Below are 23,160 nucleotides of genomic sequence, written 5' to 3' on the forward strand. Positions count from 1 at the left end.
GGAGAGCATGGGGGGCCAGAGGGCAGCACAAAGGGGGAACATACCTTCTATTTCTCCTCCAGAGGCAGAGATTTTCGACATACTCAGGTAGGTGGTGGCCACAATGTCGTTGTGCGTAAGGCGGTCCCTAGAGCAAAGGGGCAGAAAGGGCGTGAACAGGGGAGGGGGATCGCAGACCACAGCCCACCCAGGAAGGAAACGACCTCGGTTATACATCATTAGGGGTCCCAGTCTTCACACGGGGTATGTTATGGAGGCCTAGTAATCCTAGGCAAGAAGAGACTGGAAAGAAAGTGTTACTCAAGACTCCTCTAGGGGGAACCAGTCCATCCCCCCCACCATCAGCATCCCATCGGCCAGGCTGGAGGTCTGTGGGCACAGCTGCAGGTTGTAAGGGAGGAGACCTGAGGCAGGAGGCAGGAAGGCCGCTCAGGGAGCCAGACCCCCAGGCCCAGGGAGAGCAGGGCTCTAGGAGCCAAGACATACCCGGACCAAGGAGAAAACCAGATGACCAGGAAGAAACTATCTCCAAGGACATGGTCTTAATTAGCTTATGGTAGCTAATGCATAGCTCTTTTTTGTTTCTGATTCTGTATGTGACAAAGCACTTTTAAACCCCCTTATCTCCAAGGATCCTCACAGCAGCCTCGAGGGACAGGTACTCTTAACTAACATCTCTTTTGCATGGATGAAGAAACTGAGGCTCGGAGCCGGAAGGTCCTTGCCCGAGGTCAGCCTGGGAGGGAGGGGCAGAGCCAGAACTGAAGCCCTGGTGTCCAGACTCCAGGTCCAGGGCTCGCGCCGTGGCCCACGCGGCTTCTGTCTACAATACGGGGCCTGTCCTGCCTCCCAGAAGAAGGCCTCTCCCCTCCCCAGCCGGCATAGGGGACCATGGGGAGAAGCTTGAGGACTGACTGTCTTGTGCAGACCCTTCCTCTGTGCCCCACACCTGCCCCCCTAACAATCACATACAGTAATAGCCAGCATTTATTGGACGCCTCCTGAGAGCCAAGCAGTGTGCTAACACCGTCACGTGACTTGGCTCATTTAATCCTCACGTTGGCCCTGAGGCAGGTGCTGCAATTAGCCCCAACTTCAGATGAAGAAGCTGAGGTAGGCAGGATAGCAAAGCTGGGATTTGAGCAGAATATGCCTGACATGGAAACCAGAGCTACGCTTGCAGCAACCTGCTGCTTCCTTGCCAGGCTAGACCTAGAGTTCTCAATCCAGTGATTTTGACCCCAGGACATTTGGTAACCTCTGGAAACATTTTTGGTATGGAGGGGAGTGGTAGAGAGAGGCCATGGTTGTAGCCAAACATCCTACAATGCACAGGACAGTCACCCACTGCAAAGACTTTTCCGGTCCAAAAATGTCATAGTGCTGAGACTGAGAAACGCTGGATGGGGCAGGATCTATCTCCTTCCAGAAGGTTCCCCACGTGCATCTTCACTCCTCTTGGGGCCCAGTAGGCCCTCTCTCCCTGCTGTGCATGCTTTGGCCACAGGAGCCTTCAGGAGATGACATCCACACGCCCCATTGTGAAAGACCCGCCTGGGCATGGCAATTTCATTTCTCTTTTAAATCTTAAAGCCATGAGATACCAGATCTCTGCTGCTCCCTTCCTTCCTCTCTGTATTTCTGAGGGAGGTGATTAAGCTTTAAAGTTTTCTCTCAGGACGGGGGCTACATTAGGAAGAGTGAATTGTCAGCACAGATCTGTATCCCTTTTCCTGGTGAATGACGTTAATATGAACTGGAAAGTAAAAATTCCCTTAAACATTTTACAGTAAGATTATCAATACCAGATAATTGACGGTTGATGACACTTTTAAACTGCCTTCATGACCAACCCCTAGAAAAGACCAGCCCTTGGAGAGGAATAGGATTTCTCACCTCTGGTCTTACCTGAATCTGGTGAGAAGGGAAAGAGAATGGGAGGAGAGAGATTTTGTGTCAGGTTTTTTTTTTGGGGGGGGAGGGGGTAGTTTGGGGGGTTTTGTCTTTTAATGAAAGAAATTCTTTGAGAACTGAAAGGAAGATTAAGTTACAGAGAAAAGGCCATATGGACCATATCGTATTTCTAGGATTCAGGTAATAACACAAGTTTATCTGAGTTTTCTGGGAAGAAAGCACTTTTCTGGATAGGAACTTGCAGCAACAGAATGCTTTCTGGCCAAGAGTTGGGTTTTGGGGCTTGGGGTTGCTTTTGGAAAATACAGCAAGTCTGAAAATAGACTCACAATAAAAATGCCACTTCAGCCTAAACCAGAGAGGCAGCCACCAGATTCGGTAATGTGTTTGGATTGTACAGTATGCCGATGCCTCACACGGCTCACACGGACTCGGGCGAGGCCGTCCACAACACAGGGGACGCGGCGCCCTTGTGCGCGCACACCCGTGTGCATCCACGCACACTGCCACGCACAGGCACGCACCCAGCGCACACACGCGCGCGCACACAGCGAGGTGAAGGATGGCTTTGGACGTAGAGCACATTGCCCCCAAAGCACCTCCCACAGAGCGTACGGGCAGGCAGGGCCCCAGAGGCCTCTCCCTCCTCGCCCCCCTCGCACTCCCTTCCTCTCCTCTAATTCTCCCAAGCTGTCTTCTCTCGGGCTGGGGACCTGGCGCACACTTTAATGGCTCTGTGGCCTGGGGGTTTTCCCTAGTCTCTCATTATCCTCCTGGCTGGGGGTGCCATGGGCCTGAGACCAAAGGACAACACGCCGGGAACCGCACAGCCAAGGCTTTTTGGGGGCAGAGAAAGGACAACTCTCTCTTTTGGGAAAGGCTGATGTAGGGAAGGTCCTGGAGATCGCGCGTGGGGACTCCTAACAGCCCTCGGGCGTGAGAGAAGGCTCAACGCGGAGGGGTCGGCACGGCCCGGTGGTTAAGTGCACAGGCAGAGGGAGCACAGGCTGGTTCGAGCCTGGCCTCGGCTGCTTCCCAGCTGTTCCCTCGTACAGGGTACTCAGTCTATTCAGACCTACTCCCCCATCTGCAAGGTCGGGCCGTGCCTGGAGTCGAGGTGAGCGTCGGGTGAGACACGCATGTAAAGTGCTCACTGGGAGGAGGGCCTGGAGCACATAGACGCTCAGCAAGGGTTAGATACTCATTTTCTAAGATGACCGTGTGACTCTTGCCCACCCCTGCTGCAAGCCAGCAGTGGCATCCCCTGCTTGGGTAACCGGACCCACTTCCCCAGCCTGGAGACCCGTTTCATCCTACCAGCACTTGGAGCATCACAGCCCACCCTCCTGGAAGCTCTGCTCTTTCCAGCTTCCATGCTCTGCTTATGACCCTCTCTTCATTAGAATGCCTTCATCCTGAACTTCCCAAAACCTCACCTCCTCCAGGAAGCCTGCCTGTCCCCTCCTGGCCTCAGGGATCTCTGGTTTCCTGGAGCTGTTCCAGCCCCGCCTGGCTGCCCTCGAGCAGGGCTGTAAGCTTCCCAACAGCCCACACCCTCTCCTCCTCTGGCCTCCCCCAGAGGAAACTACCTCACCTGAAACAGACTCTCCCACTTCATGCAGAATGAACAAAAGGAAACCGAAGGACCAAGTGACCCCTGACAACAGCCACCTCTAAAGATCCCGGGACACAGAACTCACCAGTCTATGACACGAATCCTCATTTTCTCACACATGGAGGGAAACTAAGGAGGGAAGAGAGACGGGTTGGGTGGGGTCCTTCTGAAGAAGCGGAAGTCCAGGATGCAGGCGGGAACTGGGTAGGCTGGGAGCCCAGGCCTCCTGGGATGGGCTCATGGGGGTAAGGCTCACCATGGCAGGCACCGTGATGCTCTGGTTCCACTGAGGGTTGGCCGTCTTCTCCAGGATCTTGCTGCAGAGCTAGAAGACACAGAGCACAAGTGGATGGAGCTTTGAGGGGACTCTGGGCTCCCTCGGAGACCACCACACCAGCCAGCAGCCATTCTCTGCCATGCTGGCCACGCTTTGAGCTGGGCAGAAGGCTCTGGGGGCCATGGAGCCTGGTGCAGTGGGCTCAGACACAGGGAATCTTTCTAGAGACAAAGCTCAATGGTAGATCAGACCCAATGGGGCATGGGGTGGAGGGAGTTAAGAGGGATAGATTGTTTGAATGTCACAGCCCTTCTTCCTTAACTCATACCTCTGGCTGGAAATTCTCCTCCCTCACCTCCCATTATGGCCATGACCCTAAATATGGGGCCCTGCGTCCAGACCAGCTTTCCCAGGAGTCCTAGAGTCTGAGGCAATTCCCTTCGCCCATCAGCCCAGATCACCTGCCCCTTTGGAAGACTGTGAACCCAGGAGATTAGAAATGGAGGGAGGGAGAGAGGAAAGGGGAGCTGGAGGGCCAGGGCAGGGGGCCATGCACCTGCCTCTGAGAGAGGAAAATTCAGTGAAGACACAAACCTCATAAGCCACAGTCTGCCTCCAATCAGCCCTGCTCATAAGACTGGGCTTTCCACAAACAAGAAACCTAGCAGAGGTGGAAACCAGATCCAAACCAGCGGCTTGTGTGTTCTACTCTGCCCTGGGAGTCCCCAGGGAGGCACCAGGTCCCTTAGCCAGCCCAGGGCATCCTGTACCCACACAGGGCAGCAGGTGAAGACTCTGCTTCAGATACAGATCCTGGAAGGTGTGTGTGTCCTACACACGGAAACAGTGAGCAGCCTTCCTCAGAGCATTTACTGTGGGCCCTGATTGTGTGAAGCATTTACATGCATTTTCTCATCTAATGAGCACCTGACCAGACTGAGGGCTTTGGGCCCTCCATCAAATGAGGGTGTGGCCTCCCTAGGGGCCAGGACTTTGTCTCCATCCCTGATCCACCCAGTACCAGTCCCTGTGCCCACCATCCCCTCCTCCCTGAGAGAAGAGCCCAGGCAAAGTCTGGGGGCAGGGATGGGTGCTGGGATTTGGCCCTTGTGTGAGCAAAGAGAGGAGTAAGGAAAGAAGAGATCCAACAATCAGATGGAACAAAAGGCAAAGTGGGACACACAGTTCTCAGGAGTGGATACACAAAGGGCTGTAAAGCACACAGAAAGATGCTTAATCTCCCTCACAATAAAAGAAACAAAAACAAAATGAATGAGATACCATGTCTCATCTATCAGATTCACAAAAATCTCTAAAGCCTGACGGCCCTCTCTTGGCAAGGCAATGGGAAAACTGCACGCTAGGATTTTGCTCAACCCCTCCAAAGGGCAATTGGCCACTATCGGTCAAAATTACAAATGCAAATGCCCTCTGACCTACCAGTTCTACCTCTAGACAGTATCCTACAGAGAGACTTGCACGTGTGCAGAAGAACACGTGTACGAGGTTATTCACTGCAGCATGGCTCCAACTAGGGAGGACGTGGAACAACCCATGTGTCCACCAACAGAGGACAGATTAGATAAAGTGTGATCCATCCACAGAATGGAGCTCTATGTAGCCCTAGAAGAATGAAAGAGCTCTGTGATATGAAACAACTTCCAAGTTATATTATTAAGTGAAAAAAGCAAGGTGCAGAACAGTGAGTGTCATGTGCAACCGTTTGTGTCAAAGGGGTAAAAGCTAAGAAGTTATGGTCAGATGTGTGCAGCATATGCATAATTAAGCCAGAATGATGCAAAATGATGGATGCATAAATGTATATGGTGGGCATAATAAATGTGTTACCTAATTCAAAAGTTTAAAATAGGAAGGAAGGAAGGAAGGAAGGAAGGAAGGAAGGAAGGAAGGAAGGAAGGGAGGGAAGACTCGTTAATCAGACACAGCTGAGAGACCCTGGCAACATCACTCAGCTCCCTGGACAAGAATGCACTTCCTCCGGGCTGCCCTTGGAGGCTCCCCGTGAGAGAGCCACCGAGATGTGGGTTTGGGAGCCTGAACACAGCAGGTTCCCCCCACCTAGGCCAGCACTGCCTCTGGCCCTAGAAATCCCCAGCTGCCTTCCCACACCCTGCTTCACTCCCCGCACTCAGCCAAGGTGGCACCAAGCTTCCTCTCCCCCTCCGCCGCCTCCTCTCTGAGCCTTCTTATTTTTTACCCTCCTTCCCTTCCTGATGGAGTGTATTTATTACACCCTTTCTGGAGGGCTATTTAGCCACCTGTATCAAATACTTAAAAATAAGCATGCCCTCTGACCCAGTTCTAGAAACTTTCCTATGGAAAACTAATCGGAGTGTAGACAGAGTCCTGCACACTGATGTTTGTCACAGAGTTGTTCATAAAAGAGGAAAATTGCAACAAAAAAATCCAAAAATCGATTAAAATTTCTGTTATATCATCTCATGGAATATTATGCAGCCATCAAAGCCATCAAAAAATTGATTTCAAAGACTATTTAATAACCTAAGGAAATGTTAAGTGATAAAAGCACTTTACCAAACCACACAGATATAGTGGATTCTCATTACTGGCTGTAGTTACACATTCTAACTACACATTGTAAATCACCAAGAACATGAGCTGATGAACACTGAAGTATTGCTCCTAAGAGAAATACAGGGTTAGGTTCCTGCAAGCCCCTGTCACAACATTTTTTTGTCAATTCACCAATAACCTTGTTTTATGTGTGTTTCTGTTTCAAAACACCGTTTTTTTATTATATATTGTGGATTCATTAACAGTGAACTCACAGCCAACAGCACTCTCACTCATGCCTGAATGAAGCTTACCTAATATATAGTTTCTCTATAAGACACGTCACAGCCTTCTTACACAGAAATACTAGACAGCATTTCAGCACAACACACGGGAGCCACTGTAAACACTGAAATCACCAGCAAAAAGCAAAAAAATGCAAAAAGCATGACACTAAATAGACCAGGAAAAGGACACACTTACACCATGAGAGCTGAAACAAGAAGGGAATCCCATTGTTTCTGCTCAGCTGGCAACATGCACCTCAGCTCACTCAAATTGTTCACAGCTTTGCAAATGATTGCCAAAGCACCATAAGGATTAATGTTGGGTTACAAATAAATTTTAGCGAGTAGGCAAATTTGCAAATACAGAATCTGTGAATAATGAAGATCAACTGTATTCTGAATCCAATTTTTTTTTCCGGTGGGGCAGGGCAGGGCCAGGGTTGGCGGTGGAGGGTGGGTGGGAGGATGTGCAACAGAGAGAAGGAGTGAGAGCTACAGGGAGGAAAACATACTAGCAGGAGATATAAACAAATGTTAATAGTGGGCATCTCCAAGGTGGTGTGCAGAAATGTGCTTAATTTTTTTCATTTTCCTTGCTTTTCTCTGATTTTTTTCATCTTTTTATGATTAATAGGTTTTATTCTTGGAAAATAAAAAAGTTGCTTTAGTCTCCCACTCTGCCCTCGAAGTACCTCCCCTGTCCTTGCCCCATACCATGAAGAAGTGTGATATGTGTGTGTGAGTGCGCACACACACAACCTTCTATCTCAGTAGCTTGGCCAAATCAGGTATGGTTCACATCTTAGATAACAGTGCCACCCAGTGTCCATTAGAGGAAATGCAAAGAGGGCCAGACTTGGGCGAGTAGGCACACAGCGGACAAATCCCCAGGGCTTTGCATTTCAGAAAAGGATGAATGAGAAAAAGTGACACACCAGAGACAGAGAGGACAGGCAGGATGACACAAGTGATAAAGGTAGCAGAGAGGGCTTCCCTGGTGGCGCAGTGGTTGAGAGTCCGCCTGCCAATGCAGGGGACACGGGTTCGTGCCCCGGTCTGGGAAGATCCCACATGCCACGGAGTGGCTGGGCCCGTGAGCCATGGCCGCCGAGCCTGCGCGTCCGGAGCCTGTGCTCCGCAACGGGAGAGGCCACAGCAGTGAGAGGCCCGCGTACCGCAAAAAAAAAAAAAAAAAAAAAAAAAAAAAACATCTTGAGACATGACTTTCCCATCTGTCAAGCTGGGAAAACTGATCCCAGTCCTTGGAGTAAGTGTCCAGCAGGATTGTCCAGCCAACCTTCCTGCTTCCTTCCTGCCTTCATTCATCCCCTCACGGTCCCTCCTAAGGGCATCAGACTCTGAGCCCAAGCCCAAACAAAAACTGCACTTCGGTAAGACCCACGGTGAGCATTTACACCCCAGTGTGAATGAGTTTAAAATTCGTGTTACCTCTCCCACGGACATTTCCCCTGAGACCCTGTCTTAGCCTGGGATGGAGGAACAGCTCAAAGGCGCTCCCATTGGCCAACAGCAGGACGGTTCACACAACCAGCACCATAACTGATTTTAACACACTGAATTAATAAAAAGTATTAGGGGCATATTAACACTCAAAAGGGAAGAGGGGAGGGGAAGCTCTCCTTTACAGAAAACACCAGCTAATAAAGAGAGAAGGAATGATAATGAGGGAATCGCCGCTTTGCACCCCAGGTGAATGACTTGTTCAGGCAAGGAGGTAGGTCAATGGCTTCGTGGACCATGAGGTAAGAGGTTGCTGGGAAACAGGGCACCAGCACACATCGAGATATCGCCCACAGATAACCTGCAAAGTGCAAAGGCGAGCGTGTGCTTTGACAAGGGAGAGATCCGGAGACACCACCTAAACCAAGTAATCAATCATTACCAATGATGGGACAAGGTGACATTTTGCTTCCTGTTGTGATGCAATACGACGTACGAAACATCACCCATGATGCGTTCTTGCCAAAACAGTTCATTTGAATGTAATCTGGTCTTGAGACCTAACTTCCAGTTTATAGGAAATACAGGGGCCAGAAGAAGAAGTTAAACAACAACAGAAGGAAACAATGGGACAAATCCAGGACATGGACAAATGGCTTGGGCTTTTCAAAAATGCAATGTTGTGGGGTGAGAAAAATGGGAATGATGGAGGTGGGTAAAAGACTGTTACAGAAGAGACTAATGCAGAGCATAAATTCCAGTTGGGTCTTAGATCAAAACAAAATTAAACCAGCTCTAAAAGACATTTGGGGGATAATCAGAGAATATCTACATGAGCCAGTATCTGACAAGAGTAGGAAATAATTGTTAATTTCCTAGGTGTGATCATGTTATCGTGGTTGCAAAGAATTTTCTTTTTCTCAGGAGGTGCATGCTGCAGCCTTTAGAGGCAAAGTGTGCAACTAGGTTTCAAATGATTGGGGTGGGGTGGGGGAGGGGGGTAGTATCCATAGAGAGAGAGAGAAAGTAAATGCAGCAAAATGTTCAAAATTGTTTCATCTAAGTGGAGGCTATACCAGGGGGTAAGTGTTCACTGAACCATTCTTTCAACTTTTCTTTATGTTTTTAAATATTAAAAAATAAAGTGTTTCAACAGTGTCTAATATTGATACACAGTAAAAAAAATAAAAATTTTAAAAACTAGAAAGATAGGCCCCAAACATAAACTTTGTATGATGCCTTATGGATAATGTTACCTTTTTCTGCATTTTTCAAAATTCCTTAATAAATATGTGCATCGATAATAAAAGAAGAAAGAAAAGAAACATAAAACGGGGGGGTGGGGGGGAGAGGGTAGGAAGAGTGTGGACTTCAGGTAGCAGGCAGAGGAAACAAGCTATCCAAGGCCTTCCTCCCGTTTGTGAAATCACACCTGGGCCTCAGCGATCCGGCCCCTGACCTCAGGGGTCCCTTTGTTGGTGGGATGGGCAGGCAGACCCTACGTCTTTCCAAAATGAATCGAACACTGCAAAGTGCTGTGTGAATGGGAGCCCACACCACCTCCATCATCACCCTAGGCTTTTAGCGTTTGTTGTTAAGCTTGTAAACGCCTCCCCAAATGTCCTATAACACCTGCGTGTCTCCCCCTTCCAGCCTCTGCCTCTGGAGCAAAGCGGAGCCGGCTGCACCCGCCCTCCACTCGGCTCGGTTCAAAGCCCTTCTCCTCCGGTTCAAAGCCCTCCTCCTCCGCCCGTTTCCAATTTTCCTGTTAACACCCAAGTCATCTGACTCAACTCGCCGGAGCCTGGCGCTGCGGCTGGCCGGTGGACCTCTGGGCCTGGCCGGCGGGGCCCCGGAGGGCGCTACCCTACCCTGCCAGCTCCCTGAGGTTGGCACGAAGCTCAGAGGCGCCTCGGCAGGGTTCCGGGAGCCTGGGCGGAGGCTGCGCCTTCCGGATACGTCATTCTCCCCTATTTCCAGTATTTCCACCAGTCTCTGCTCTGAGGTTACAGAGTAAACGAAATCAGGCTGTTTCCCCGAAAGTCAGAGGAACAGATGCTAACAAACACCGGAATGCAACGAAAGACGGGCTAAAAGAGGGCCATGCAATCAGCCGCGCGGAGCCCCGAGGGCCGAACTAGCTAGCACATCAGGCCTGTGTGGGTGACGGAAGCTAAACGTGAACGATGCAACACACTTGCGGGGGGGAAAGGGCCAGGAAGGACCCCGGAGTGCACAGGCCCGGGCAAAAGCTAGAGGCGTGACCGCAGGGCAGACGAGAGGATGCACGGGCGACGTGCGGGCTATGCGGTTTGTAACCGCACGCCCCACCCCCCCCCACCCCCCCCACCAGCGAGACAGTGGGGCTGAAACCCGCTCAGTTCGGCGCCGCTCCAAGCGGGCTGCAGAGCTGCGTCCGCCCAGGAGGGGGCGAGATGTTCCGCATTCTCGCAAAGACTGTACAAGCTAATATGGGCCGTGGAGATGAGGCGAGAAAGTTCGGCTGGGTGAGACCTGGTCAACCAGGTTATGCGGTTTGAACTTCCTTTTACAGACAGGACTGTGTTTTACACTAAATATGCTGGTGGATTTCTATGGGGAGAACCTGGACAAGAGAATGGACCCAAGGCTGCTGGGGAGAGATGACAGTGACTAGGGGCATAGAGACAGGAAAGGGCCCTGGGATTTTTGAAGGCAAGAGCTAGGGGTGGCAGGTTTGATGTCGGGAGCTCAAAAAAAGTGGGACGGGGCTTCCCTGGTGGTGCAGTGGTTGAGAGTCCGCCTGCCGATGCGGGGGACGCGGGTTCGTGCCCCGGTCCGGGAAGATCCCACATGCCGTGGAGCGGCTGGGCCCGTGGGCCATGGCCGCTGAGCCTGCACGTCCGGAGCCTGTGCTCCGCAACGGGAGAGGCCACAGCAGTGAGAGGCCCGCGTACCGCAAAAAAAAAAAAAAAAAAATTGGGACGCATCAAGGCAGGCCCACATTTTCTGCCTTTGATGGTGGTACCTGATTAGGATGGCGGCTTCTGGAAGTGGGGCGGTTTGGGGCAGCAGATGACTCCTTTAAAGGGCTGGAGGGGCAGAATATAGAGACTTGAAGAGGCATGGGGAGGTCTGTGTCTGAAGAGAGGGGTCAGAGTTAAACAGAGCTGTGGATTCCTCTGTGGAGAGGTGATGGCTGAACCCTGGGAGTGGCTGAGGCTTCGAGGGAGAGCCTGGAAAGTGGGCAAAGCCATCCCTAAGGTGGGCCCAGGCAGAAATCAAGAGGGACTGGAGCAACAGCCCTGCCTCTGGGCAGGAAGGAAGAGAGGCACATGATCCCTAGGGCCCCCACCAGTGTGGCCGAAAGGAGTCTGCCCAACTCCCGCCACAACTTTTTAAAACTAATCATTATGTTTTCACTGCATTGTTTTTAAGTTTCCCTATCATTGTGCCTTCACATCTGGTTTCCTGACTACTACTTAATTTTCTCCCCAAGATTCCTCTATCTATCCACTGTCCATATGTCCTCTCCGTGTCCATCCACACCTATGTGTCTGTCTCACACACCTGAGCAGACCTGTCCTCGTGCGTGTGCATGGCAGCCCCAGAGAGCTGGGCCTGCGTGTCTCACCCCATGTCCCACAATCAGCCCCCCATCCCCGGTGTGCACATGCCTCTGATGGGGGGCACTGTGTGTGCCTCACTCTGTCCTGCACATCCAGTGCCCATCCACAGGGACACCCAGTCGTCACCCTCCCACAAATCCTCTTGTTTACTTGCCCCTTACCATTTTCCCCGCAAAGCTGACTTCCATGAAGGGATCCACCAAGTTCTTCTTGTTACTCTCAAAGCCAAAGATCTGCTTCACGTTGTCCATTACGGCATCGTCCACTGAGGAGAAAGACATGCTGATCACTGCCCACCCACTCTCCCATCTTCAAAACCCCCACTTCCCACCTGTCTCCCTGCAGTCCTGGGACTCCCTGAGAGAGACGCCATGACCCCTCAGCCCAGGGCTCCTGGGAGGAAGGACCATCTCAGAATAGCAGCTCCTGAGGGCACTGCGCTGCTTCCTTGCCCAGCTCCAAACAGCTGGTTCAGTCCCCTGCCCCGTTCTCAAAGGCTTTCAGAACAGGTCCGATTGATTGACTGATTAGAAATCTACATCGCTAAGAGCAGTAAATAATCCGGAAAAAGACTGGAAGTTGGGGACTTCCCTGGTGGCACAGTGGTTGAGAATTCACCTGCCAATGCAGGGGACATGGGTTTGATCCCTGGTCCAGGAAGATCCCACATGCCACGGAGCAGCTAAGCCCGTGCACCACAGCTACTGAGCCTGCGCTCTAGAGCCCATGAGCCACAACTACTGAGCCTGCGTGCCACAGCTACTGAAGCCCGTGCACCTAGAGCCCGTGCTCCACAACAAAAGAAGCCACAGCAATAAGCCTGCACACCACAACGAAGAGTAGCCCCTACTCGCCGCAACTAGAGGAAAGCCCACGTGGAGCAACGAAGACCCAATGCAGCCATAAATAAATCAAATAAAATAAATAAATAAACTTTTTAAAAAAACTAAAATGAGGTATCACCTCACACCAGTCAGAATGGCCATCATCAAAAAAATCTACAAATAATAAATGCTGGAGAGGGTGTGGAGAAAAGGGAACCCTCTTGCACTGTTGGTGGGAATGTAAACTGATACAACCACTATGGAGAACAGTATGGAGGTTCCTTAAAAAACTAAAAATAGAACTACCACACTATAGTGGGAATAGCAATCCCACTCCTGGGCATATACCCTGAGAAAACCATAATTCAAAAAGAGTCATGTACCACAATGTTCACTGAAGCTCTACTTACAATAGCCAGGACATGGAAGCAATGTTAAGTGTCTTCCATCAACAGATGAATGGATAAAGAAGATGTGGCACATATATACAATGAAATATTACCCAGCCATAGGAAGAAATGAAATTGAGTTATTTTTAGTGAGGTGGATGGACCTAGAGACTTTCATACAGAGTGAAGTCAGAAAGAGAAACAAATGTTGTATGCTAACACATATATATGGAATCTAAAAAAAAACATGGTTCTGACGAACCTAGGGGCAGGACAGGACTGAAGACACAGAGAATGGACTTGAGGACATGGGGAGGGGGAAGGGTAGGCTGGGATGAAGTGAGAGAGTGGCACTGACATATATACACTACTGAACGTAAAACAGATAGCTAGTGGGAAGCAGCTGCACAGCACAAGGAGATCAGCTCCGTGCTTTGTGACCACCTAGAGGGGTGGGATAGGGAGGGTGGGAGGGAGACGCAAGAGGGAGGAGATATGGGGATATATGTATATGTATAGCTGGTTCACTTTGTTATACAGCAGAAACTAACACGCCATTGTAAAGCAATTATACTCCAATGAAGATGTTAAAAAGAAAAGAAAAAGAGTAGCCCCCGCTCATCACAACTAGAGAAAACCTGCTCGCAGCAACGAAGACCCAATGCAGCCCAAAATAAATTAATTAAAAAAAAAAGACTGGAAGTTGTTATAATAATATCCCATTACTGGCGCCTGTTTGACATTTTCCTTTACATACATTAGCACGGTGATTTTCCTGAGGGTAACCAATAAGTCAATTCTGTTTAAAAAAAAATATTTAATCTATGCTGCTTCAAACCAATATTTTACTGAATTAGCCATATTTTTTACATATGTATTTACAGATGATAGATGTGTGTATGTATGTATGTGTATATATGTTATGTATAAATGTACATATGTCTATGAATGAGAAAACGAGAGGAGGGGACAGTTAACAATTGTATGCTAGCCAATGTCTACATGAATACAACAGATAACAATTAGCAAATATTTATGTTCTATTTACCCATCTATTTTTCTTTTATTTATATTTAAACAACATTTCAGAGAATTCAACATAATCCCCTTTACCTTGCGCAAAGCAAACATTTCTATTTCCCCAGCCCCCTTTGGAAGCTCACCAGCCTCACTTCGGCATAGTTTCAACCAACAAACACAGAATGTTCTAAGCCTGTATTTTAATGCCCATTACTTATTTAAAGGCTTTCCCCATGATTTTGGTTCAATTAAACTTGTGCAGAAGGAACCCATTTATTGGTGTCATTAGTCAAAGCAGAAACCCTCAAGCAATTAGATTCATGGAAAACTCGTAAACAGGGACCCAAGTAGTCCCCGACTACTTGTTCTCGTGAACTCTGCTATGGACAGCGCCTGGCTTAATTCTGCTAATGCATGCTCCAAAACAGTGGCTTATAGCCCGCAGCAAGAGAACTACCAGGGAGCATTTTTAAACTACCAGTGTGTAAGTCCCACCCCAAACCAAGTCAATCTGAAACACTGGAGGAAGGGCCCAGGCAGTTGCACTTCCTTAAATCTCCCAGGATGATTTAACTGCAGCCTGGGTTGACACCCACAGCTTTAGAATATTCTGCATAATTCTCCCACATTTATTGAGCACACAGGGTAGGGCTAGTACAGGGTTAGTCACTGCGAGAAATCAGGCAGTGGCCACAATGGCCTTCCTGGGATGATGAGGACATGGCCACAGCTAGGGTGACCCACTGTCCCAGTTTACCAGGGAGTGAGGACTTTCTGGGATGTGGGACTTCTGATGCTAAAACCAGGACAGCCCCAGGCAAACTAGACACCCATGTGTCTCCACTGAGTGGAAACATTGAGCCCTTCTAACATTTCAGCATCTGCTTCCCCAGCCCAGGGTCTGCCAATTTTCAGGCTGGGGTTTCCTAGAGGAGAGAAAGAAAATCAGTGGGATCCAGCCGTGAGCGCAGAACAAAGAGTTGAAATGGTGCTGACTCCCAAGTGACAGCCAAGAAAATGGGTGCATGGAGTGGCCAGAGAGCCAGACAAGGCCTAGTGGATGCTGAAACGGAGCCCAGGGGCAGCTAGTACTCTCAAGATTTCTTGCGTCTCTGTGACTCCACCAGCATCAGTATTACTTCTCATTAATTCTGACTGTTTTTCTGTTAAGAACAGTAAAAAGCCTTGGGAAACCTAGAGAGGGTGTGAGCCTTCACCAGATGGCAGAGCAGAGGGAGACCTGGGCTGACACGGATCTAGGAGACCCTCGGGGTGAGGAAGCAAGGCCAAGGGGAGGCAGAGAGGCAGCAGGGGACCAGCCCCTCCATCTCCTTCCCCCAGGGAGCTGAGGCAGCCCAGCCCAGTGTTCCCCCTCACAGTCACCCAACGAGGGCACCAGACTCACTCTGCGGTAAATCCTCGGCCCTGAAGACCTTCAGGCAGAAGTGTGCTCCGCGGAGGGCCACGCCGGTTGGCCTGAGCAGGTTGCCTTCAATGTCCTCCTTGTCTTCAGAGGGGTCTTTTCTCTCCAGCTACAACACAACCAAATATGATTCCTTAATGTGCCTTCGAGCACAGTGTTTTCCCTTCCTTTTCTGAGAGCTCAACCAACACACTTAAATGGCGCATCTCGGGACTTCCCTGGTGGCGCAGTGGATAAGACCCTGCTGCGCTCCCAATGCAGGGGGCCTGGGTTCGATCCCCGGCCAGAGAACTAGATCCCACGTGCATGCTGCAACTAAGAGTTCACATGCCACAACTAAGGAGCTGGTAAGCCGCAAGTAAGGAGACCAACTGTCGCAACTAAGACCTGGTTGCAACTAAATAAATAAATAAATTTTTTTTTTAAAAAAGCATTCCTCAATCCAAAAATGCACCACTCAGGTCATGTTTATAAATAAATAAATGGTGCATCTTGAAGAAAGGTAGATCTCGCCCTGCCACTTCCTAGCCTGTGATCTCTGACAGGTTCCTTACCCTGAGACTCTGCTTCCTCATCTGGACAGCGGAGACAATGACACTGACCTCCCGGGCTGTGGGAGGATCAACTTCAATAACGTGTAAATGCACGTGGCACACCGGCAGGCACTCAAGAACTACAGTCTCCTTCCCATTCCACCCATCACAGAGGTCTAGGCCAGCCACTGTCTTCAGTAACGTCTGTTCATTCACCCAACAAGTATCTATTGAGTGACTACTAAGTGTCAGCATCACGCTGAGGGGCGAGGGCTGCCTCAGTGAACAAGGTGGACAGAGGTCCTGCCCCCGTGGTGCTCACCTTTCACAGGGAAAGCAGACCTTTAAGCAAATGAATGTAATAGCATGTGCTGAGTATTATGATTAGAACAGAAATAATAAAAACAATATTTACTGATTGTATACACTCTCTCATTTAATCCTGACCGCAACCCCCATGAGCAGTGGGTCTCCAATGTGGCTATACATTAGAAACTGGAGAATCAGTGACTTATAGACCACTGCTATACCCTCCAACTAAAATGCAGATTCTGGTTCAACAGGTCTGGGGTGGAGCCCAAGACTCTGTATGTTAACACATGCCCAGACGATGCCAATGCTGTGGGGTGCAAGGCCCTAGGATACCCCACTTTACAGAGAAGCTAGATGAGGGTTAACATAGGCTGGATGCAGAACCAGTGGGTTTAGACAGAGCAGAGCAAGGGGGCTTGTAACTATATTGAGGGGAGGGCGGGAATAGTGTTGGTGATGTGCCAGCTTGGAGACCTGGATGATGGGATCCAGGCAGGGGCAGCAACTCATGCAGAGCGAGGGCTAACTTGGCAGTTTGAGGAACAAAAGATCCACGTGCTGCACTTGGGCAGGGGGGTGGCAGGAGGATAGGAGAGAGGTGGCATCGGGCCATGCCCAGCAGCCCAGTCCTTGGAAAGCTGTCTGGACCATCCTCACTCAGTCCACAGGTAGAAACCTGCTTCGGAGTCTTTGCAGCAAAATTCTCCATCCCAGAATGCCTCGTGTCACACAAGTGCTTGTGAAGGAATTAGTTCTGCACTGATCTTCCTCAGCTCACATCTGAAGAAAATGAGCATCTCCTCTGCTTTCAGTCGTCCTTAACACTGCTCATTCCCTTAGACAACAAGCACTGATTGAGCACCTACTGTGCACAAGACCTGTACTAGGCAAGAGGGGAGATAAAACAGTTCATATCTATTATACTGTTGCTGACCTCAAGAAACTGAGTCTCAGCGACAAAGATGGACACATTAACTGAACTAACAAAACATGGGGTGGTGACCGAAAGGAAAAACCAATCAGTTTCCCTGGAAGGCAAGGCAGGCTTCGTGGAGGAAGAGGCATCTGAATTGGGTCTTGAAGAACAAAGTGGTTTTTGGTAGGCAGAGGAGGCATCCCATCAGGTGAAAAGGCAGGGAGAAGGATGGAAGTGCATTCTGGAAAGGGTCACATTGTCTGGTGTGGCCACCGTACGGGGTCCGTGGAAGTACGTCCCGGCAAGTGGCACTGCAAAATCAGCCTGAGGCCAAATGTTCATGGGCCTTGAATGTCATGCTAAGGATTCTGGACTTCATCCTGAAAGTAATTGGGAGGCAGGGTGGGTCTCTGGCCGTTTTTTAAGAGGAGATTCACATGATTGTACCTGAGTTTAAAGACGATGGTTTTGGTGGTAATGTGGGGTTAACTGGAGTTACAGCAGCTGAACCCACATCTTCATTCACATAGAGGCCCAGGTAAGATATGACGGGAGCCTGACCTTGAACTCTGGTCTTGGGATGAGAGAGAGGAGACGCATGCACTGAGGTTGTCATGCCAACAAGACTGGCCAACTGTGTGCGTGTGGACTGACAGATGCGGGACTGAAGGATGAGGAAAGACGCTCTGGCCTGGGGAACTAAGTGGATGATGAGTGCCATTTCCCAAGATGTCACCTAACACAGGATGGGAATCAGGTATGAGGAGTGGGCAGTGAATGATACTGGGTTTCTATATGTGAAGTTAAAGGGGTCTAAGGGACATGTTCATGTGCTTTGGTACAGGCAACTGAAACTGAGCGTCTGGAGCTCTGAAGATGCAGGCTGGAGATGAGCGATTTAGGAGCCTCAGGTAGACGGAGACAGGCTCCTCCATAGACAGATAGATGCACTGCAAAATCAGACTGAGGCCAGATGTTCACGGGCCTTGAATGTCATGTCAAAGGCACAGCAAAGATGCAGGCAAGCAGAATTTTATCAAGCCACTGAATTTGAAGGATCCATTCCAAAAAAAAAAAAAAAAAAAGGCAAAGAATGAGGGGAGTCACAGATGCCAAGGGAGAAGAGAGTTTCAAACAAGACGTGGGCTCCAGAATCAAATGCTGTGGAGCAACAGAGCGGAGTAATGAAAGAAGAGCTCCTGGGACTTCGCAATGGATGACCCTTAGGCCACTGGTTCAGGGAAGGAGGCGGTGGGAAGCACGCTGAAGAGGTGAAGGAGTGAGCTGGCAAAGGACTGGAGAAGAGGGACACAGGGTGCTCTCAAGAACTTGGTGACCTTGGTGATGGCTGAAAGGAAGATGAAAGCAGCTTGGAGGGGAGGGGTGGGGAGAAATGGTGAAGGCAAGGGTGTTTTGAGATCGGGAAATCTGGAGTCTGGCACAGACCAGAGGGCAGGAGCCAGAGAAGAGACAGGAAGAACAAGACGGGGGTGGTATGGAGGGCATGAGCACATGCAAAGGAGATGGGGAGTGGGGAAGGGAGGGAAGATGAAGGAAGATGGGAGGCGCGCTGACGCCCAGGGAGCTTCAAGCACTCACATCACTCCCCCTGTGCAGCTCTGTCTCTCTAAGGGGGAGCGAAGCTGGAGCTTCAGACCAGGAAGTTGTTTTGCTTTGTTTTGTTTTAAGTTTTTTTGGCTGTGCCACGTGGCTTGCAGGATCTTAGTTTCCCTGACCAGGGATCGAACCCATGCCCCCGGCAGTGAAAGTGCAGAGTCCCAACCACTGGACAGCCAGGGAAGTCCTGAGCAGAAATTTTGGAAACAGCCACTGTGGAGGATGGGATAAGGAGTAAACCTCACCCGAGTAAAGGAAGACGTTGACAGCAACTCCAGGTGACTTTTGCCACCAAAGCTGACCAAGGAGTGGTGCGGACAGCATGTCGTGGGGAGGGTGGGGGACACGAGGTGTGGCAGCAGAGCCCAGAAGCTAGTGAGCACAGAGTGAGAGTGAGGATCGGGGATGGGGGCCAGGCTTCAGGAGGGAGTTGATGGGCTGGGAAACTGAGAGGGGTCAGGGCTGTAACCTCAGTGAGGAAGAACTGCCATTCACTGAGGGTGAGGGAGGGAAAGAGGCAGGAAGAAGCTGGTAGGGAGAGCAATTTCCAAGCTCAGGGTCTGAAAGGAAGTAAGATCAGACGTTGATGGCTCATCAGCAAGGACAGGTCAGACCGCAGAACAATGGCAAAGATGGGAATCTGCCAGCAAAGACCCTCCTGCAACAGCTCTGCCTGTGCCAGGGGCAGGTAACAGCCCAGAAGGCCAGGGGAAATAACCAGTGAGGCAGGCTTCAGAGAAGAAGGCAATCTACAAGCAATAAATGCCAGAGAGGGTGTGGAGAAAAGGGAACCCTCCTATACTGCTGGTGGGAATGTAAACTGGTGCAGGCACTATGGAGAACAGTATGGAGGTTCCTTAAAAAACTAAAAATAGAGCTACCATATGATCCAGAAATCCCACTCCTGGGCATATATCCAGAGAAAACCATAATTCGAAAGGATACATGCACCCCAATGTTCATGGCAGCTGTATTTACAATAGCCGGGACATGGAAGCAACCTAAATGTCCATCAACAGAGGAATGGATAAAGAAGATGTGGTACATATATACAATGGAATATTACTCAGCCATAAAAAAGAACGAAATAATGCCATCTGCAGCAACATGGATGGACTTAGAGATTGTTATACTGAGTGAAGTAAGTCAGACAGAGAAAGACAAATATCATATGATATCGCTTATATGTGAAATCTTTAAAAATCGTACAAATGAACCTATTTACAAAACAGAAATAGAGTCACAGATGTCGAAAACAAACTTAGGTTACCAAGGTGGGGGTGTATAAATTGGGAGATTGGGTTTGACATAAACACACTGCTATATATAACATAGATAACTAATAACCCACTGTATAGCACAGGGAAATCTACTCAATACTCTGTAATGACCTATGCGGGAATAGAATCTAAAAAAGAGTAGATATATGTATATCTATAACTGATTCACTTTGCTGCACAGCAGAAACTAACACAACATTGTAAATCAACTATACTCCAATAAAATTAATTTTTAAAAAAAGAAGAAGGCAATGCTGAAGTTGAGAAGCTACTGTGGGAAACAAAAAGATGGCCACTCCTCCCATCCTGAAAGCCACAAAGAGCTGAAGCAGAAAACAGGGGCTTCCCTCTGAGTTGGTCTCAAGAAAAGTGGTTTCATCTGGGAAGAACAAGTGTCTGATCAATGGGAAGAGGAGGAAAGAGTGTCTTAGGAAAGGGTAATAGATTCAGAGAGTCCACGTAGAAGGAAAAGGAGCGGGAAGGCACAATGTCTGTCTGGGCTACAGAGGGACACGGGATGAGAGATCAGGGGAGGTGCCCTTGGGTGGGGCTGGTCCACCTGAGCTCCACTGGCCCCTGCACGGCACCCGGGGTTCTCCTTCCCCTAACCCTTTGCACAGCGGCTTCTTGAGCTCTCGTCAGCAGCCAGATCCTCGTCCTTAAGAGCCTCATGGAACTTGCCCTCTGCCTCCATGATCACATGTGGCTTTCCCTGGGGATTCCACCTCCCCAGCCCTCCTGGAGACCTGCCTTCCCCCCTCCTGGCTCTCCCACTCCTCCTGGCTCACCCTGCCTTGATGATCTCAGTATCTGCCTCCACTTTTGCATATTTGATTTCCAGTTCTCCCATGAGATAATCAACATCCACGTGGACAAGTTATTCACCAACACAGTCCCTTGTCCTCCACCAGCAGCATCTTAATCCCCCTCCCCTGTAGCTGCTAGAGGGATGGCCATATCTCAAACCTCCAGCCACTCAGAACAAATCCTTTAGGAAAACCTTGACCTTGAGACCCTTCTCTAAAGACAGCCTTCAACCTATCCACCTCCTCCAACCCCCCTCACACTGAGTGAGGCACCCAACACAGAGCTTGGCACACAGCAGGCACTCAATAAGTGTGTGTTCCCTAGCCCTTCCCTCTCATTTGTCCTCCTCATCAGCTCTATGCCCAGCCTTCTTGCATCCTCCCTGCCAGGCTCATCAGCTACCTCAGTCCTGTGCCTCCACCACACCTGCCTTGTCCACACCTGACAGCACCTCCATCTTACCCCTCTTCTGCTTCCAGGCCACTGAGTATTATGAGGTCACTCTCCCATAAAGCCTCCAGCCCAGAGTGTCTGCCCTTGTATCTGCTCAGAAATCCTTCTGTCTTGTGGTGTGTGTGCATACATACACACACACACACACACACACACACACACACTGGAATATTACTCAACCATCAAAAAAGAATGAAATAATGCCATTTGCAGCAACATGGATGGACCCAGAGATTATCATACTAAGTGAAGTAAGTCAGACCGAAAAAGATGAATGTAATGTGATACCACTTATATGTGGAATATAAAAGAAAATGATACAAATGAACTCATTTACAAAACAGAAATAGACTCACAGACACAGAAAACAAACTTACAGTTACCAATATAAATGAATAAATACATAATTAAATAAATAAACAAATATTTTTTTAATTTTTTAAAAATAAAAAAAGAAATCCTTCTGTCTGTATCTAGTTAACCCCTTGTTCCTCAACAACTGTTCCAAACCTTCTCTCCTCTCCCCAGACATAGAGATGCTGATACTTCCCCAACTCTGAAAGCCTTCCTCATTCTTACCACTTCCAACTTATAACTTTACTTACTGACCATAAAGATGATAATGATATATTCTTAGGTGATAAAATTCAGACTACAATACATTACAGAGTGAGTGATCTCACTTTTGCACCAAAAAAAAATAAAAGAAAAATACACACGTATACCCTTCTGGGAGAATATGCAAGAAGGTATTAATGACGGTTCTCTCTGATGGGTAGAATTATGAGTGATTCACTTTTTATTTATGCTTTTCCACATGTTGTACATTTCTCATAATTGCCATGTATTCTTTTAAATCAGAAAAACTAAAGTTGTTTTTTTGTTTCTTCATTTGGTGCCTCCAAGGCCAGGCGGAGGTGCTGTGAGGGGGACGAGGAAATGTACTCACGGGGGCTTCGTCTCCAGGCCCCAGCACACAAAGGCTCACTTTCAGGTAGCCTCTGGCCCCAGCAGAGAAATCATCCAGGTCCGAAAGCAGCAGCCACTTCCTGAGATAAGCATGTCCTAAGAGAGACAACACCCTTGGTGATCCCAGAATTGGAAGGACACAAGTCTGTAACCACCTCCAGGAGCCCCGGGTGGACTCCATTGGATGAGATGAAGGACTCGTCTACCCAGACATGGGGGAAGGACTCAAATTCTAGAATAAAATGTACCTTGAGTGTTCATTTGGGTCCAAGTCAGAAATGTTAACAGAAACCCCTATCAGAGGCTGCCAAAGCCAGACCCCCAGCCATTTTCCTCCCCTTCAGGAAGTGACCAGACCACAGCAGAGACCAGGGTGTAGAGAAATCCTAGACTTGGCATCCAAATGACCCATCCCGTCTGGAGGCACCCCAGTCCCCAGCAACTCTTGCTTGGGCCTTCCAGATTTAGCCCTCCAGCTGGGCCAGCTGAGACCCACGTGAGGGTTCAATCTTCCTGGGGGCCTGTTTCACCCAGAAGATGAAAGCCTGTCCTCTCTTCATTCCTCCAGCCTCACCTCCAAGATCAAACCCCACCTCTAATTCTACAATCCCCTAGAAGGAAAGATGAGCATCCCAAATGGGTGCCCCCATGCAGCCTCCAGAACCCAAATGCAAGGACCTGCCCAAGGGGAGGAGAGGGTGACTCACGGGGCTCTCGGTAGATGCTGCCCACGTCCATCTGAAATCAAACAGAAGGAGGCGCACATCACCCTCTTGTCCCCAGAGTATTAAATAAAGTATGATGCATGATACCAACCCATTAAAAATCATGTTCTGAAGAACATTTGGAGACATGGGGAAATGTTCATCTTCTGATATCACATGGAAAGAAAGTGGAATACATTTTGATCGAAGTTTGGT

General features: G+C 49.2%; 1 protein-coding gene across 23 annotated transcripts in view; it reads right to left on the reverse strand.

The window, feature by feature from the left end:
* DYSF (dysferlin) overlaps nucleotides 1–23,160 on the reverse strand; it is a 228,089-nt gene that overhangs the window by 141,253 nt on the left and 63,676 nt on the right. For all 23 annotated transcript variants that reach the window (XM_081254720.1, XM_081254713.1, XM_081254719.1 and 20 more), the window contains 7 exons: nucleotides 22,948–22,978; nucleotides 22,221–22,336; nucleotides 15,336–15,462; nucleotides 11,859–11,962; nucleotides 3,786–3,854; nucleotides 3,615–3,658; nucleotides 45–127 (listed from right to left, as the gene is read on the reverse strand). In XM_081254720.1, coding sequence (XP_081110846.1) covers nucleotides 45–127; nucleotides 3,615–3,658; nucleotides 3,786–3,854; nucleotides 11,859–11,962; nucleotides 15,336–15,462; nucleotides 22,221–22,336; nucleotides 22,948–22,978 — 574 coding nt within the window. The remainder of the gene's footprint in view (nucleotides 1–44; nucleotides 128–3,614; nucleotides 3,659–3,785; nucleotides 3,855–11,858; nucleotides 11,963–15,335; nucleotides 15,463–22,220; nucleotides 22,337–22,947; nucleotides 22,979–23,160) is intronic.

This window comes from Mesoplodon bidens (genome assembly GCF_964165515.1).
Source record: "Mesoplodon bidens genome assembly, chromosome: 14".
NCBI lineage: Eukaryota > Metazoa > Chordata > Mammalia > Artiodactyla > Ziphiidae > Mesoplodon > Mesoplodon bidens.